Source organism: Amblyraja radiata, chromosome 32, assembly GCF_010909765.2.
Source record: "Amblyraja radiata isolate CabotCenter1 chromosome 32, sAmbRad1.1.pri, whole genome shotgun sequence".
Taxonomy (NCBI): domain Eukaryota; kingdom Metazoa; phylum Chordata; class Chondrichthyes; order Rajiformes; family Rajidae; genus Amblyraja; species Amblyraja radiata.
The window spans coordinates 26,531,302-26,551,037 of record NC_045987.1 but is presented as its reverse complement, the minus strand read 5'-3'; the positions used below and the strand labels follow the sequence as shown (position 1 = coordinate 26,551,037).

General features: G+C 41.8%; 1 protein-coding gene across 6 annotated transcripts in view; it reads left to right on the top strand.

The window, feature by feature from the left end:
• LOC116990966 (DAB2 interacting protein) overlaps positions 1-19,736 on the top strand; it is a 649,973-nt gene that overhangs the window by 526,144 nt on the left and 104,093 nt on the right. For all 6 annotated transcript variants that reach the window (XM_033049168.1, XM_033049169.1, XM_033049171.1 and 3 more), the window contains 2 exons: positions 4,785-4,883; positions 10,322-10,876. In XM_033049168.1, the coding sequence (XP_032905059.1) occupies positions 4,785-4,883; positions 10,322-10,876 (654 nt within the window). The remainder of the gene's footprint in view (positions 1-4,784; positions 4,884-10,321; positions 10,877-19,736) is intronic.

Here is a 19,736-nt window from a genome sequence, read left to right as displayed (position 1 = left end):
AACTCACTTGAACTTGAACTTGACTTGGTTAGAAGAGATTGTAAAATAGTCGGATAAGGCTACAGAGGTGTTTGAGGAAAACGAAAATCATAAGGCTTATTACGTGTACAAATAGAACTAGGACTGAGTGACAAACAACAAACTCTAGGGTGACGAGTGAGGTTTGATCTTTAAGAAAATTGTTTTAGATGATGCCTTGTCAGTGATGAGATAGATGTATAACTGCGGAGAAGATGTGAGAGGGTCTCGTTGCAACCGAGGATGTTGCTGCTTGGGTGAACGGCCTTCCTGTAGAGTTTGTAATAGTTTCATTGGGAAGTGGCTGCACAACATCAAGTGTCATTTCCCACTACCCATTTTGAACATGAAATTTAAAATCCTGCCGTTAGCAAAATTGATATTGAACATAGTAACCTAGTTCAAAAACACATTTTCATGGGAGACAGAATTCTAATGACTGCTCAGCCCTTAATCTCTGCTTCCAAGTTTTTATTATGATGCAGTTTTCTTAACCATTCCGTCTCAAAAAGGGTTAAAGTGTTTCCAGCTGTCACTTCCAAATAATAAATAAATTTGATTCCAATATTAGGGATAGAAATAAAGCATTTAGAAATTATTGGACAGAAATGTAATGTGCTCTCTTCCTCTGGGTGCTCTTCAGTGAACTCCCCCATTGATATATCAGCAGATACAGAGCAAATTAACACAACACGGTGAGTGAACTTTCACTGACACCGTCACAGTCATTTCTAAGCCTGTATCTTTTTCTGGTGCCAATCTGAAACTATTAATTCCTGCAGTTGCTAATAGTAAATATGTATTTGTCGTGCTGGATCGACTACCACTATACGACAAGCCAGTGTTTCTGCAGTCTACGTTAAAGGAAGTGGCTGATAGAATGCTGATGCTTTTTGCAAAGGGGATGGAGTATAAAGATACAGAACAGATCCTCAAAGCATTGGTGAAACCGCACCTGAACTACTGCATGCGGATTGAGTCTCCATTAAGGAGAGCTGTTCTTACAGTGAGGGCAGGTTCACACACTGATTCCTGGGATAAAGTGCTGATCTATGAGTGAGAAAAGGCTAATGAGATGACAGAGAGTGGCGGGTGATGTTTAAAATCATTTAGGTTGAACATTTCAGGTTAATTTTACATAGAAAATAAAAGAGTACAGCACGGGAATGGGCCCTTCAGCCCACAATGTTTGTGCTGAATATGACGCCAAGTTAAACTGATCTTATCTGTCTGTACATGATCCATATCCCTCCATTCCATGCACTTTCATGTGCCCATCCAAAAGTCTCAAAGGCCACAATCGTATCTGCCTCCACCAACACCCCTGGCAGTGTGACCCAGACTTGGTGCAGTTGCTGTGAGGAAGAAATACAAGATCTTCTTTCTGGTGTCTGGTCCAAATCCCTTAGCTCTTCCAATTGCTCGAGTTCAGAAGTCATTGCTGCTTGTATTTCACGGGCGGAATGTGAATGTCGCCAGAAAGCCAGCTTTAATTCCCAAATTCTCATTGCCCTTATGAGTGGCAGTGGTAAATAAGATACTCCAACTGTGTGCAGAAGTTCCTTGGCACAGCTAAGGCTTGTGAAGGGGAGAACAATCATACTCTTGGTGTATGCTCTATCTTTCATTGGTCGGCGTAGTTTCAGTACACTTTTTTCAATGGTATTTATATATTGCATTTTAATTTAACAGGCAAAGAAAATTGGTGCTAAATGAAATTGCAGGGAGATCATGTCCATTTTCTCAGTATTCCTGAGTAAGAATCTGTTCGCCAATAGTGGACATTGCAGACACTGTTGATTCATGTCTTGGATTTGAGTCTCAAATAAGCCTTGGTCACTGAAATTAAGGTAGTTTTACTGATTTCAAGGGATTTAATTCCATAAATCAATTCAAGAGGATCACTTAAATGAGGAATGACTTTCCACATCCAATACTGATAGTTAGGTTGAACGTTCAAGATAGTAATTTCTATAGAAAATACTTAAAGCTGGTGAATATGCTCATAAAAGAAAAACTACCTCATTAAAACACTTCTTTTGTTGCTCGTTATCTTTCTCACGTATGCAAGGAGTAAATCTCATTTCAAATTTTTAATACTTCTTCCTTTTTTCTTCAGTGACAGGCATTTCATCTTCCAAAGGCAAGATAGTCTAACCTCTTCACCTTTCCGCAGCTGGCACAAAACCAGTCCTCTGTAGGGCAAATGTAAATGCTTTCCTTGCACAGTTAACTAATTTGACAATCTATGTTGCCTGAAGGAACGTGGGTTGAGGTCTTGGCCTGCTAAAACAGTGCTGTGTGTGGCATGTACTAAACAAATTAAATGTTGTCACCACATTTCCAATCAACGTATAGGAAAAGAACCATCTTTATCCTAATAGTCAGATAATGGGAAGAACTTTAGAAAATCTTTGGTAATAAAATCAAGCAATCTAATTGAAACAGTTGATAAATTATTTGTATAGAAAGGAACAGCAGATGCTGGTTTACACTGAAGATAAACACAAAAAGCGGGAGTAACTCAGCGGGTCAGACAGCATTTCTGGAGCAAAGGAGTAAAGAAGCAAAGGCGTTTCAGGTCGAGACCCATCTTCAGACTGATATTACAAATAATCTAATTATTCGTGTTTGGCAGATGTATATTTCCAGTAGAATCCTACATTAAAAATTGACATCTGAATGCAACAAAACGCCACAACAGTTTGTTAATTTACGTAAATATTCTATGCACAGTCTCATCTCTTTGCGGTAACTTGGCTCACACCAGTGCCAGCTGCTGGCTATAACATTTCAAAGCATCAAAGCATCCTTTTTCCTACATATGGTAGACCTAACATTAATGGAAGGGAAGTTTTAAATAGCCTTTTGCTGAAAATATACACAGATAATTTGTACCAGATTTGCAGCCTTTTAGTAGACCATCTCTAGATTATATGAAATAAATTAATGTTCAACTTTGATCTCATTTATTTTATGCTCCAGCCCATTCCTACTGACACAATGAATTATTTAGATTTGTTTTTCTGCGTTTCACAGAAGTAACCTCTTACAAATATTTATTCCCCCTTTGAATTCCTTCATATTGATATAAACAAGGACATGAGTAAAGTGGGAACATCATGTGGACAGACCCACCCGAGCCTTTGACCAACTATGAATTGAGTTCTGATGGCCATAAAATGTGCCTGCATTGCTTCCTGAACAATAATGTTGAAGTTGGAAGTGCTGAGGATCGATTGGCCCAACGCCAGCACCATTATTTGTTTCATACTGCTGCAAATTCTTATGAGTTTCTTTGTATTAAGAGTGGATGAGTATCACAGAAATAATGAATTACATTAATACTCGCTAATATTCAAATCTCCTAAATCAATCCTCTGTTCCAGCTCTCTCATTAATGCAAAAAAATATGTAAAACAACCTGGGGCCGACCTTAATTTCTTGCTTACACTCTTTCCTTCATTGCTGATTATGCTCCTCAGACCATTTTTATGCATAGCCAATTATGGTAATACATTATAACATTGTGTGCACATTAATAAGCATCCCAGATTGTACATTATTTTCTCTGTTGAATGGAGTGAGTTAATTGCATTCACAGATAGCATTTACAATCAGCTGCATGTAATATTATTGATGAGGTGACTAGGTTTAAAATAATATGACAAAGGGCATGGGGCGGTGAAGCCATCAGTTTCCTCCCGTCATCCTTTGGAGGAGTTGTCCATTCCATCAGTTTGGAGAATGCCATGAATTGACATTGTCTAGAAGCTTTTCATGCCAAGGACATACTGCAATATACAAAAGATCTATTGTTTATTATTTCAACATGTTATATAGCACTATTAATTCCATTTGCAATACTGCATGGATTCAAGATGCATTGTCCGTGATGCCTCTGCTTGGCACTGTCGAGGTGACCATGCACTCCAGTTCCCTATCTGTTTAACACTTTAAATACACCGAAGGACTGATGAAAGTCTAAACATGAAGTTGTCCATTTTAATTTAAAATGAAGGGAAACCCATTAATCAACTGCATATGTGTAAGAAGGAACCGCAGATGCTGATTTAAACCGAAGATAGAAACAAAAAGCTGGAGTAACTCAGCGGGACATGCAGCATCTATGGAAAGAAGGAATGGGTGACGTTTCAGTTCAAGACCCTTCTTCAGACTCAATGGGTGGCGAATCGGGTCGATATTTAATTACAGGAATCCATATTTTGAGGGATTTTTTTCCTCCACATTAAAATCACATTCACTCTCTTGCTGTCATTTTGACATGACATAATGAGCTTTAGGTGCCCTAAGCGACTGTTGCTAACGCCCAAAAATTTGGTGCCTTCTCTGGGTACTCTCACCGCAAGGTGTTGCTTCTTGTGGTATGGCTCTACCTTGAATCATTTGTCTCCAAGTGGACATTAATCATCTCTAATCATTTGTGTTTGCCTTCTGGCATCATGTATATGATTTTATCCTTGCCCCATTGCGCATTTGCAGCAGGGATTCATTCCTGAGGAGGTTAATCAGTTCCCCTGTTGATGGTTCTGGTGTCCATCTGTAGCATTCCACATCAAATCATAAAGTCAGCTACAGAAATAAATCTGAAACTCTCCAAAGTGACAAGACAGAGGTGTGGGGAAATAGGTCGGCTCTAATCATCACTTCAAATGAATGCGGAGATTTGATTTGTGCAGATAGGATTTTTACAGATAGGATTACAGCTAAAATACTAGAATGAAATGTATTTTTCTTTACTGCAGGTGACAACTTCAACTGGCAGCAAATGTTTTTCATGCCGTTCAGTCGCAGAAAGAGATAAGTGGATGGAAAATTTAAGGCGTGCAGTGCAGCCAAATAAGGTAAAAGAATGGACTCATAATGTTCAAAGATGTTTCTGCCTTCTACATCTGTTTTCCATATCAATGTGTGTTTTTTGAGCTTTGCATAGAACAGCGCATCGGGCTGTCAGTGTTTTGTTTAAACTGAGTTATACATTTCCATGGAAGCAACGGTAAATATATAGTTGGCAATTTCAACAGTGATCTTCTCACTGTTTATCTGTGTTATGTCCTGCTTGATGCCCATATTCATCCTTTCTCCAGTCAAACACTCAGAATGATTATTTTACACACATAATTTGTCAAATATAGCCATTTGCCTCCAGAGGCAATGAATGCAAGGCTGGTGGAGAACATAAATAGCCAGTCGTCATTGATTTCAGTGGATGCCCAATTTTGTTTCATACGCAAGTCTGCAGAGTTACACAGATGCTTGTGCTCCTCAAAATGTGCTTTAATAAAACAACCTGCACCCTTCCTATTGACATGCACGTGCCATTTTGATTTGTGAGTGTGCCAGTAGCTGTATCATTATTTCAGGAGTTGATGATTCCACCCCAGGTTCAGCATGTAGAATGTAGCGTTGTGCAATGGTGGAATATAATTCCAGGCGGAAGTGAAGTGCGTGGTCCATAAGACATAGGAGCAGAATCAGGCCATTCAACCCATCGAGTCTACCCGGCCATTCGATCACAGCTGATTTATTTTCCCTCTCAACCCTATTCTCCTGCCTTTCTCCCCATAACATTTGACACCCGTACTAATCAAGAACCTAGCAATCTCCGCTTTAAAAATACCCAATGACTTGGCATCCACAGCCATGTGGTAATGAATTCCACAGATTCACCACCCTCTGGCTAAAGAAATTCTTTCTCATCTCCATTCTAAAGGTGCATCATTTTATTCTAAGGCTGTGCCCTCTGACCCTAGACTCTCCCACTGCTGGAAACATCCTCTTCACATCCACTCTATCCGGGCCTTTCATTATTTGGTAGGTTTCAGTGTGATCCCCTCGCATTCTTCTAAACTCCAGCGAGTACAGGCCCAGAGCCTTTAAACGTTCCAACCACTGAAATCAGACTAACCAGCCTATAATTTCCTTTCTTTTGCTTCGCTTCCATTTTAACAATTAGCGACCTCTCACCTCATGGCCAGAGGGTCTTCAGAAGTCAGATTATGACCTGATTATGGTCAAAGAAATCTGCAATCACTGAAAATATACAGCAAAAGCAGACATAATTTATGTTTCCTTCTGCCAGATTATGCGGTTGTGTTTGCTTGAATGCAAACTACTTTTGCAACAAGAACAAATTGAGAACATTGAGCTGAGATAAAACATAAACACAAACTGTCCATTAATAGGAATTTGAGTCTATCTCAGATAATCTAACTGAACAGAATAGAAATCAGTGCTTCATTATTATATGTTTTGGGATTTGAAATTGTGGATTGATTTCCAATTGCATATTGTACAACATTCTTTGCACACAGAGTGTTATGACCATACTTTCCGTGTTAGTTTTGCTGCTTCATTTCATAACACTTCAACTGTGTTCAGTTTGGTATCAGATGCAGTAATAATGTCCATTTAGGTTGCACGTTTTACTCTGCGAACAGAGCTTTAACAGTTGTTTAACATTTGGTTAAACATTGGGAAAGGAGTAGTATAAGATTTTTTCAAACAAAGCAATGATATCACACAGTGGCAGTAATTTAGGGTGGAACAGTAGTACAGCTCATGGTACTGCTGCCTCACAGCGCCAGAGACCTGGGTTCAATTCTGACCTTGGGTGCCATCGGTGTGGAGTTTGCACATTCTCCCTTTGACCACATGGGTTTCTTCAGTATAGGAGTAAAGAGGTTCTTCTGCTGTTGTATAGGGCTCTGGTAAGTCCAGAACCAGGGACCACAGTCTTAGAATAAAGGGGAGGCCATTTAAGACTGAGGTGAGAAACGTTTTCACCCAGAGAGTTGTGAATTTGTGGAATTCCCTGCCACAGAGGGCAGTGGAGGCCAAATCACTGGATGAATTTAAGGGAGAGTTAGAGCTCTAGGGGCTAGTGGAATCAAGGGATATGGGGAGAAGGCAGGTACGGGTTATTGATTGGGGGCGATCAGCCATGATCACAATGAATGGCGGTGCTGGCTCGAAGGACCGAATGGCCTCTTCCTGCACCTATTTTCTATGTTTCTGGGTGCTCTGGTTTTCTCCTACCTACCAAAGACGTGTAGGTTTGTAGGTTAATTAGCTTCTGTGAATTGCCTCCATTGTGTAGGATAATAAAGTGGGATAACGGGTGACTGATGGCCAGTGTGGACTTGGTGGGACAATGGTTTTTATTGCCTTCCCTGAAACCACCTTCATTTTGTTGCCAGATGTATCAGAAAATGATTTGAGTTGGACGTCACCATTGTTTTGTCATTCCTAAAGCATTGATATAATTTATTTGAAATCCCCTTGAGCTTCACCAACATCGGCTGTGTGAAGCAGATTTTAAATAAATGCTGGCATACTGCCAAATGGCTTCATAATTTGAATAATTTTTGACGAGGTGATATTGTGTAGAGCAAACCTGAACTGCAGCAGAAAGTGAAGGCGTTTAGTTACGGTTGAACATAATCAGGTGCTCAACATGTTAAAGTGTGCAAAGTAATTGCCCCGGTCTTCCCCACCCCCCCCCCCCCCCCCCCATCATCCAATGTGAGCAAGATAGCTTTCCTTGCAACCTTCGAACACCAGTGATAACACTGGCTGGAGGCATGTACGAACCACTCACGCAGCCTGCAATTCTTGCTATCCATCGGTGAGGAGATAAGTTTGCATGGTTTAGGATCTTTTTGAAAATAGTTTTTGTAATGACCCCAATTTAAATGTTTGGCTTCCCTAATGAGTCTTGCGTGTATGTTATGCACATCAAAGCACTTGGCTCTGATCCCAATGTAAAATGTTACCCAAGTTGCAATTATTCGACGTGTTTACATTTCTAACTGATGACACTTTTCATTTAGTTTCCTGAAGGCCAATTACTGATTAAGATACATCAGGTGTAGATGAGAACTAGTGTTTAATGCCACAGCATGAGTTTTGTACACCTCTTGTAATACAGTACTGTATGCCTTAACCAGTGTTCCAAAACAATTGCCTTTAATCCCAATTTAGTAAATGCAGCCAGGCACTTATCTGGCTGAGGCATGTTTTTGATGTCTGATGCAATTTCCATACAAGGCTCTCATCAAATTATGTCATCCCTGTGCAACCTTCTTTTGGAGTTTCGCAGGGGAAATGAGACCAATGGTTTTAACCAACCTTGAGCATCCCGAAGCAAGCAGTTAAAAGTCTAGACTGAATTAGTACTCCCCTCGAGTATGCCCAACCCCACCCTGTAGTCTCTGCATCGTCTACTCTCTCCCTCTCTCATCCCACATTGCATCCAATACTCACAGTCCCTGGAGCTGCATTAGGGTTCCCTTCCTGAGCCGTCTGTTCCTGAGCCGTCTGTAAGCCAATTTCACCACAAGTCAGAAACATTTATTTTCCATGGTAACTCAGACAATATTGCCCTATCTACACTTGTTATCATCCTTATACATTAGTGAGTAATCATCCTGATACTGCCATAAAGAGGTAGAGCTGCTGCCTCACAGCACTACAGACCCAGGTTTGATCCTAACAATGGGTGCTGTCAGCGTGAAGTTTGCATGTACTCTCTGTCACTGCATGAGCTTCCTCCAGATGCTCGTTTTCTCCCACATCCCAAACAAATGTGAGTTTGCAGGTTAATTGGCCTCTGTAAAATCCCCCAAGTGTGTAGGGAGTGGATATGAAAATGGGGTAACATAGAACGAATGTGAATGGGTGATCAATGGTCAGCGTGGACTCAAAGGGTATGTTTCCATGCTGTACCGTTCAATCTATCTTCATTAAACTAATTAAATATCCAGTCATTAATGAATACCATGAAACGTTATTATTAACTTGAAAAAACAAAAACGAATTTGCATAAAAGCAAATTTGTAAACCAGGGAGCTTCCACCCTTGTGATCTAACAGTTCTTGGAAGAGGTCTCAGACCACACACTCAGGCCCACACACTCTAGGCCCACCCCCAGCTATGTCAGGCCAGCAACTCTGCACTCCCGCAACCCCTCAATGCTGACAACATGCGAACTCATGGCTCTTGGATGCGATTGTGGTTTACCGCAACAAGCTCACAACTAAATATTCATTAGCACGCAGCTGGCATGACCATCTGCTTCGTTGAAATGTAGTGAAACCAAATGAAATAAATCTGGTCATTTGTGGGTTAGTAGGAACAATGCTGCTCGTGGGAGCAGACTGCAACAGGAGGATCTAACAGGATGACTGGTGTTTCTCGGGGAAGTTCCTTCCATACCTGTGACTATCTAATGGTTCTTGAGGTTTCCTAGCAATCCATTCATTAATGTAAAGAATGATTTATCTGTTAGCCCATGTCTGGAGATAAATTAGTCGAAGAGCAGTAGGAATCGAGGAGAGAGTAAGAGAGGGTCACCCAGATCTTCCTTCAGAGAGAGGAGAACTTTGAAGAGATTTTGCAGTGGAGCAGTAAAATGGAAAGAAACTTAATAACGCTTTATACATTGTCTTGAATGATGACATTGTATTGGGGTTTGCAAATCTCTAATTACCCTGCTGAAGATTGTGCTGACTCCAAGAGGTGTTCAGGCAGCAGCCAAGCCACAGGAGAGGAATGGCACGTGGCGGACTGGGTCTAAAAATATTGGTTGTCAGGAGACAAAGGGGGCCCACTTCATCAGGGGCCCACTTGATATAGGGGGCCCACTTGCCATCGGGCAAGCTGACATCCTGGCCAGTCCGCCACTGCTGGTTACATCGCTGCCCTAATACTCTAGCTGTGAAGCAGGGAGGCTGAGAGGAAGGCGGGGACTGTTGCTGAATAGAAGTCAGACTATAAAAGCACACTGTGTGGGAAGCAACTGCAGATGCTGGTATAAACCGAAGATGGACACAAAAAGCTGGAGTAACTCAGTGGGTCAGACAGCATGTCTGGAGAAAATGAATAGGTGATGTTTCGGCTCAGTCTGAAGAAGGGTCTTGACCCAAAACGTCACCTATTCCCTTTTCTCCAGAGATGCTGCCTGACCTGCTGAGTTACTCCAGATTTTTGTGTCTCTCTTTATGTGTAAGTTAGTGCAGGTTAACCAGATGGTTAACCAAGGTCTGCAAAATCTGTGTGGTTCATTTTACTTTGCAATGAAGAATAATGTCAGGAAGCATATTTTGTCAATAAAAATGGTATTTGTTTTTAAGTTATCAAACTAATTACCTTTGTAGAGTATGGTAACTCGTTAGTTGCAAGTTACGAATGTTTATAATAGTGTTAAGTTGACTCGGAAGAGATCCTAACAACAGTGATCATGTGGGATTGCTGAACTGAATCTTTCCCTGTGTTGTTTTAGGATAACAGCAGACGAGTGGAGAATCTGCTCAAACTGTGGATTATTGAAGCCAAGGATCTGCCAGCCAAGAAGAAGTATTTCTGTGAACTCTGCCTGGATGACACGCTGTATGCACGGACTACCTGCAAGCTGAAAACTGACAACGTTTTCTGGGGAGAGCACTTTGAATTCAGTAACCTGCCCACACTCAAGAACATTACAGTGCACTTGTACAAAGAGACCGATAAGAAGAAAAAGAAAGATAAGAATAACTATGTGGGTCTGGTGAATATTCCTATTGCCACTGTGACGGGGCGACAGTTCCTGGAGAAATGGTATCCAGTGAGTGTGCCCAATCCCAGCAAGGGCAAAGCAGCGGGTCCAATGATTCGAATCAAATCTCGCTACCAGAGCATGAGCATTCTCCCCATGGAGCTCTACAAAGAGTTTGCTGAGTACATCACAAATAACTACATGCTCCTGTGCACGGTGCTGGAGCCTGTGCTGAGCGTGAAGAGTAAGGAGGAGATGGCTTGTGCGTTGGTACACATTCTGCAAAGCACTGGGAAGGCTAAGGTAAGCACGAAGGCTACAAACATTTACCCTTCCCCTGCATCTGATGTCACACTTAAACATAATAATGCTTTAGCAAAAATAAACACTTTATGGAGTGTGTAATTAGTATAAAGGAGAAAGATCTGAAGATTGAGACTTTGAAAGGTTGGATGTAGTGGAGACCTGCTATAGGTCTCCATTTTCTGAAAATGTGCAGAAATATTATTGTTGCCGAATCATAAACGAGACCTAATTGTACATCAATGTTTTATATATTTGTTAAGTTATCGCTTAAAGCATGGACAGAGCTTAATTACTGGTTGTGGGACATCGAGCTACTGCATCAATGTTCCATTCTGAATTTAGCGCCAGGGTTCACAACATTAGTACAAATTTATTGCATTGTATTCAGTGTGGCTTTTTGAACCTTTTTGATGAAGATCAAGCTTCAGAACAATGGCAGTATCCCTGGTCATCTGAGGAAAAGCGTGTTGGAAGATTGTGTCTCCAGACTCAACACAGCTGAGGGGAGAGGGGAGGACGTGGAGGGAGAGAGTTCAGATGCTTCCAAGATGGCACCCAACCCAGGAGACTATTTGCGTGCTTGCCACAGAAACAGATCTACAATCACATACTACAATCGGTCCACACTTTTAAATCTCCACTCCTACAGCAACATCGATCTAGATAACTAAAAGTCTCATCTTGACCACTTTCTGTCTGCGCTGAATATTGATTTTAGAAAAAACGCTACCCTATATCACTATGATGTTTGGCCATCTTACTGACAGTCCTCCTCCGCTGAGGCAGCCCCGAGGATTTTTCCGATTGATGAAAAATAAAAAAGTTATGAGTGTTTAAAAAATCTTGAGATCAGCTGATTGGTCGTCTCGCCTGTCAATCACCATGATGAAGGTAACGCCCCTTCCGAGGGTGGGGGGGGTAGGACTATAAAACCCCGGATGCCTGGACATGAGTCAGCCATTCTGGAAGATCACGAGGGAGAGGCCACAACTGTGATTCTAAGCTGGGAATCAACTGAACTGTGAGTCTGCAATGTACTTGCAATAAATGATTGTTAGCCCTTAATGAAAATGCAATGAGCTGTTTGGCCTGCCCTGTGCTTGAAACTGCAATGGAAATGGAAATGAAATGAAAATGCAATGAGCTGTTTGGCCTGCCCTGTGCTTGAAACTGCAAAGGAAATGGAAATGAAATGAAAGTGCAATGAGCTGTTTGGCCTGCCCTGTGCTTGAACCTGCAATGGAAATGGAAATGAAATGAAAATGCATTGAGCTGATGGCCTGTCCTGTGCTTGAAACTGCAGTGGAAATGGAAATGAAATGAAAATGCAATGAGTTGTTTGGCCTGCCCTGTGCTTGAAACTGAAATGGAAATGAAATGAAAATGCAATGAGTGGTTTGGCCTGCCCTGTGCTTGAAACTGAAATGGAAATGAAATGAAAATGCAATGAGTGGTTTGGCCTGCCCTGTGCTTGAAACGGAAATGGAAATGAAATGAAAATGCAATGAGTTGTTTGGCTTGCCCTGTGCTTGAAATTGAAATGGAAATGAAATGAAATGAGTTGTTTGGCCTGCCTGAAACCACTAATTTTGGCCCACAAGGACCCTGTTAGCTGAGAAACCAGTCCCCTTTACCCCAAATGCCTGTATTAGCCCAGGAGAGCATTTTGGCCCCAAAGGCCCATGCCAGGCCAGGCCAGGCCAGGAAAAGTCCAGAAAAAGTGCCTTTCACCTAGATTTCACTTTTTTTTAGAAGGGCCCCTTCAGCCCACCAGGCCTGTACTAGTCCAGGAGGAGTTCCTTCGGCCCATCGGTAAGTATTCCCCCTGCAAGTATTAAACCTCACCCCAGTATTTTTCTCCCTTCCTTCATTGGCTCCCTCTGAGATCCAGGCAAGGATAGACATTGCTCCTTCATTGCTGTGATCTGCAGAAAATGATGAAAAATGTCTAAAATTGATTCTCCACCCTCTCCCCCTTCTCTCTCACGGTCTCTCACCTGTTTTGGGAAGAGTTTCTGGCAGTTTCTGAGCAGTCAGCCCACCAGGCCTGAGTGACTGAGCTGCCAGCCCACCAGGCCTGAGTGACTGAGCTGGCAGCCCACCAGGCCTGAGTGACTGAGCTGCCAGCCCACCAGGCCTGAGTGACTGAGCTGCCAGCCCAATAATAAATCCGGCCCACAATGTCCATACTAGCCCTCTGGAAACCAGTCCCTTTGGCCCACAACACTCATACTAGCGCTCCAGAAAGCACCCCCCCCCCCCCCCCACACTGGCCACCAATATTGGAATTAGTGGATAGGTGGAATATTGCGTTGGGGACCAGCCCTCCCGTGTGAACATGGGACCCAATGGGTCCCACTTAGTCTAGTTTCTTACTTTAAATCTTTGATCAGACTTTACTGGCTTTACCTTGTACTAAACGTTATTCCCTTATCTTGTATCTGTACACTTTGGATGGCTCGTTTGTTATCATGTATTGTCTTTCCGTTGACTGGTTAGAATGCAACAAAAGCTTTTCACGGTACCTCGGTACACGTTATCTCTGCAAAATTATCTGGGTGGCGCATTGGCACAGCTGGTAGAGCCACTGCTGGACAACGCCAGAGACCTGGGTTCAATCTTGACCTTGGGTGCTGTCTGCCTGGTTTGCATGTCCTCCCAGTGACCACCTGGGTTTGTTCTGGGTAGATTAATTGGCCTCTGTAAATTGCCTCTAGGGAGTGGATGAGAAAGTGGGATTGTAAAGAACTAGTGTGAACGAGTGATTGATGATCAGCATGGACTCAGTATTTTCATGCTGTATTTCCAGACTGAACTAAAGCCCTTCTAATCCACTGGCAGGATAAGTGAACCTGCATCCACTCCCAGGCCAGTATCCCTAACATGAAGACTCATTTATTTTCTAAGCTTCCTTGAAGTTATCCAGGGGTAATATCCCTATGAAATGCTAGCCCAGTTTTCTGTTCCGCAAGGATTGAGAAGATGTCCTCCTTGGCCACATCCATTGCTTCCAGGTTAGGAGCAGTGATGATTGTAGTGTGCCCATTCCATGCTAATGACCCTGGTAATCTTGTACAAATTTATCAGGGGGAAATGTGACATACCTGAATATCTCATTCCTGATGGCAAGCTTATTGTGAAACTGCCTCTAACTCAACCGGGTCTTCATAATTCCTGACCCATGGCAGCTGAAAATGGGGGAGCTGTGTTGGGGCCGGCACTGAGAATATGGGGTTATACTCATCAAGAACACACAGAAGCCCAGCATTAATGACAGGCAGGGGGAACCTGGTAACAAACCCTTCCAGCTGCTCCAGCAAGCACCTCTTACCTCACCTGTGGCAGAGTCTGGAGTCCACATTTCCCTCAGACTTGGAGTGCAACAGGTGTGATGACATATTCAATCCTCAAGACATCCAAAACAACAAACATTTATTTTTGAGAGGACACGGTTATTGTTGGTACTTATTTAGTGCCTTTAAAGATAAATTAGATAAATGAGCAAGCGACATGCTCCGGTGGTGTTGGTTAATGATGAATGTTGAGCAACACCGCCCGCTCCTCAGTAGTAGTGATGACTGTTTTGAATCTTTACCACATTTCTTGAAACTACCCGATTAATCCGTACTCATCAGGGAGTTGTCTGAAAGAATGAAATGGATCATGTACAAAAAGAACTAGAGATGTCTGTCATCCATTATATTGCTGCATTTTAAGTTGCACTAATTAATGACAGCGATATTTTCTGGAATTTTATTAATGCGAATGATAAGTGTTCTATATAATAAAATTATTCATGGTGCTATTAAAAAAAGATGTGTTCAGCAATGGTATCATTTACAAATGGTGAACAGCTTTGCGACGAGGAACAAGTCAATTTAAAAAAGTTCATTCCAGCTCCTGTGGAGGAACTTGAGGCTGTTGTGGTCTTTCGCTGTGGTCATAATTGATTACATTCTGAAGAGTCTTCATCGCTATCTGTATCGTTTGTATCCTGTAAATGTGCCAACAATCAGCCAAAATATTTTATATTATCGGGCATTGAAAAATGTCACAGCAATACATTCTTCCTTACCAGGGGATGATTTACATGGTTCCAGAAGGAACTGCAGATGCTGGAAAATCGAAGGTAGATAAAAATGCTGGAGAAACTCAGCGGGGAGTCCCCCCCCTCCCTCCATCAGTCTGAAGAAGAGCTTTGGCCCTAAACGTTGCCTATTTCCATCGTTCCATAGCTGCTGCTGCACCCGCTGAGTTTCTCCAGCATTTTTGTCTACCAGTCTTTCTAACTTCTTGAATCATTCTCATCAGTGCACATTATTTGTAACTTGTGGTTGGGCCACTGTTTTATTCTTTGCTTAACCTCCAGCTAATTTAGCATGAATGCAATAGCTATTCACAATAATGAGTACTATCTCCCACTTTGCTTTTGTGGAACTGTTGTTCACAGCAGTGGAGAAAGATTGTGAAGCCTGCTTCATTCCGAATAATGCAACCAGTAAGCTTTACTCCTCCCCACTTCCAAATCACAGTGACTAGGGAGCAGCATTGAAACCATTCTCCATGGTCAGGATTATGTTGCGTGAGATGCTCATATCTATTTTCCCATTAGTTATAATGTAAAAGACTCCATGTCTCTTCTATGAAGAGGAGCAGGCAGTGTTCCCCAACATTCATCTTCAACCACCACCACTGGAGTATGTCGCCTGATCATTTATCTCATTTCTCTTTAAAGGGACTAAATAATTGTTGACAATAACCATGACCTCTCAAAAGAAGTGGTAGTTGCCTTGGATGTCATGAGAATCGAATATGTCACAATTTTCTAATTGATAATTGAGGCATTGCAGACAATTGTAGCTGACTGATAATTGTAGTTTATTATGCATGATTGCAGTTGTTGAAGAATTGCATTTCTAAAATATTCTCAATCTATTATTAATTTTCTCAAAGTGATGATCAAAACGTTAAACAATATTTCAGCTAGTTTCCATCTCTTCCTTTTAGGACAATGCTGCCTGTTGATACTTTATTATCAAAAGCTTTGCTAATTTTTAAATAAACTTTGGTTAAACATGCCCAGCCAACAAAAAAGGATGCTAGATTCACAAGTTTGCATTGATGATAGAAACAAGAAACTACAAATGCTAGTTTCCAAAAAAAGGCACAAAGAGCTGGAGCGCTTCAGGCAGCATCTCTGGAGTCTGAAGAAGGGTCCCGACCTGAAAAGTCACTTATCCATGTTCTCCAGAGATGCTGCCTGACCTGCTAAGTTATTCCAGCACTGTGTCTTTTTTTGAATGGATGATACAAGTAAGAAGACCTGGTCACACCTAGAACAAAAGGATGAACTGGCCTGCTATGTTTTATTTTGAAAAGAAAAAGCAGAAGCCTCTCGAGATCTTTAAAATTATGAAAGATCTTGAGAAAGATCTTCCCGTTTGGGGAAGAGCAAAGCAGAAGGACCTCTATACTATAGAGGCCACATCTGATTTTCAAGAAGTCAAATATGCAATTCAGAAGTAACTATTTCTGGACAGTGGTGATAATTTAGAATTCGCTGTTGCAGGGGAAACTTGCACTTTAAACATCGATAGCAGTAATGTTATCAACAACTATAATGAAATAAATATGTTCCACGATGCTTTATAAGAGTTTAAAACAAAAGTTTTAAAAGGTTATGTCAAGGAACAGTAAGAAGACTGAGTCTGTAAGGTCTCAGTTACGTAATGGTCTCTGGGTACGTACGGGTTCCATTCTTGAGAACCATCCTCAAGCCAATTTTTCCCATGAGTCAGAAACATTGGTTTTCCACAGCTACCTTTATTGTACTTCTCTACAGATGTTTGCAATAATTATTTCATTTCATTGAATCATCACCTGTGTGCCACTCATAATTAACTATATGAAATATTTTTCTGTATCCAGTCATTACTGAATATCAGGAAACATATTGTTACTGCTTGCTTTAAAAATATATGAGAGAATGCATGTAAAATGGGATTTTCGTAAGTCAGGTCATTCGTATTTCAGGGAGATTGCCCTGTGAATGGTATCTTGAAGAGCGAAAAATGGGTAGTGAGCTGAAGAGGTATTGCGAGGGAATTCCAGTGCTTAGGATCTGGCAGCTGAAAAAACAGTGTGGCTACTGGTGAAACAATGGACAATAGGTGCAGGAGTAGGCCATTCGGCCCTTCGAACCAGCACCGCCATTCAATATGATCATGGCTGATCATCCGCAATCAGTACCCCGCTCCTGCCTTCTCTCCATATCCCCTGACTCCACTATCTTTAAGAGTCCTATCTAGCTCTCTCTTGAAAGTATCCAGAGAACCGGCCTCCACCGCCCTCTGAGGCAGAGAATTCCACAGACTCACAACTCTCTGTGTGAAAAAGTGTTTCCTCATCTCCGTTCTAAATGGTTTACCCCTTATTCTTAAATTGAGGCCCCTGGGTCTGGACTCCCCCAACATCGGGAACATGTTTCCTGCCCCTAGCGTGTCCAAACCCTTAATAATCTTATATGTTTCAATAAGATCCTCTCTCATCCTAAATTCCAGAATATACAAGCCCAGCCACTCCATTCTCTCAGCATATAACAGTCCCGCCATCCCGGGAATGAACCTTGTAAACCTACGCTGCACTCCCTCAATAACAAGAATGTCCTTCCTCAAATTAGGGGACCAAAACTGCACACAATACTCAAGGTGTGGTCTCACTAGGGCCCTGTACAACTGCAGAAGGACCTCTATACTCAACTCCTCGTGTTATGAAGGCCAACATGCCATTCGCTTTCTTCACTGCCTGCTGTGCCTGCATGCTTACTTTCATTGACTGATGAACAAGGACCCCGAAATCCCATTGTACTTCCCCTTTTCCCAACTTGACGCCATTTAGATAATAATCTGCCTTCCTGTTTTTGCTACCAGTGGATAACCTTACATTTATCTGCATTAAACTGCATCTGCCATGCATCTGCCCACTCACCCAACCTGTCCAAAACACCCTGCATTCTCATAGCATCCTCCTCACATTTCACACTGCCACCCAGCTTTGTGTCATCTGCAAATTTTCTAATGTTACTTTGAATCCCTTCATCCTGTGGTGGGGATGTTGACCTGAGACATAGACCATAGCACAGCACAGGAACTGGCCCATTGGCCCACAGTGTCTGTGCCCAACATAACTAATCTTATGTGCCTACACATGATCAACACCCCTCCACTCTCGGCATATCCATGTGCCTATCTAAAAGCCTCTTAATCACCACTATGGTATCTGCTCCCACCACCAACCCTGGCAATGCGTTCCATACATTCCAAACGTTTCCCCTCTCACCTGAAAGCTCTGGCCTCTGGTCTTTAACTTTTCATGCTGGATTAAAAAGGTTCTGACTGTCTGCCCGATCAATGCCCCTCAACTAATACCCTCTAATCCAGGCAATGTTCCAGTAAATCTCTTCTGTACCTTCTCCAAAGCCTTCACATCCTTCCTGGAATGGGGAAACCAGAATTGCAATTCAATACTCCAAATGCAGCCTAACCAACGGCTCATAAAGCTTCAACATGACTTCCTGACTCTTCTACTCAATGCCCCGAACAATGAAGGCGAACATACTGTCTGCCTTCTTTCCCATTTTATCTACTTGTGTGGCCATGTTCACTTGTTTCTGTGAATTTGGAGAATTTTGTGCAAGTATGCTGGATGATATATTTGAGATGCCTGGTGTAGGTTATCAAAGTTGCAGTAGCATATAAGAAATTAGGAATCGTTGCAGCCTGGTAGGCCCACTTGTGCCTGGTCCTGATCTTTAAATACCCTGTACGAGGTGTCTTATAAACAGAGTGGCGATATAGAAACATGAGAGGGTTATGAGAGCTGGTGGAAACCTTGATTAGGCACTAGAATTGTACTGAGGGACTTAAATAATGAATGTCTGGAAGAGGGCCAACTGCTGACATGGACCAGCTTGTCTAAATGTCTGTACTGTACATACCATACAGTCATGTGTAAAATGTGGACATGGTAATCTCTAAATTAAATGGTGGATTTGGAGAAGTGACAATGAAATGGGAGTATAACAACTTCACTCGACTCGCCTTTACAGGCTGTAATAATTTCACAATATATCAAAACAAGAACAGCAATTTATGTACATGACAGCTACTCGTTATTTTAAATATAGCTCAAACATTCTTTGCTATCAATCTTTTGGAAGTATGAAGCACTGAGTAGTTATTGCAATTAGTTGGTTTCCTACCATTGGATTTCTATCTAATTGCTCTGCAAACACTCAAACAGATCTTCAAAGCAGTGAACCATTTTGACAAAGTACAATCGGGAAAATATGTTGGTTTAAACCGAAGATAGATACAAAAAGCTGGAGTAACTCAGTGGGACAGGCAGCATCTCTGGAGAGAAGGATTGGGTGACGTTTCTGGTTGAGACCCTTCTTCAGACCCAAAACGTCACCCATTCTTTCTCTCCAGAGATGATGCCTGTCCCGCTGAGTTACTCCAGCTTTTTATGTCTATCTGGGGAAAATATGTTGACTAATTAGAATCTGTGCTAAGACAACTGGTATTTAAGTGAATCACTATATAATTCTATATGGTAAGATAATTAGTAAATATACAGATTGTAATCGTTTTAATGAAGGGAGCGTTTCCTGCATTAAATTAGATGTATTTCTTGCATCTATGTTCTACATAGTGAAGTGTTGCAGAATTTCTGCAATGGTTGACCTTCCTTGATAATATTGTTATGTAACTCTGATCATTCGCATCACTTTTTATTCAATTACTTCCAGTCAGCCTCCAATACACAGTCCCTCTTTGTGAAGGTGTACTCTGATCAT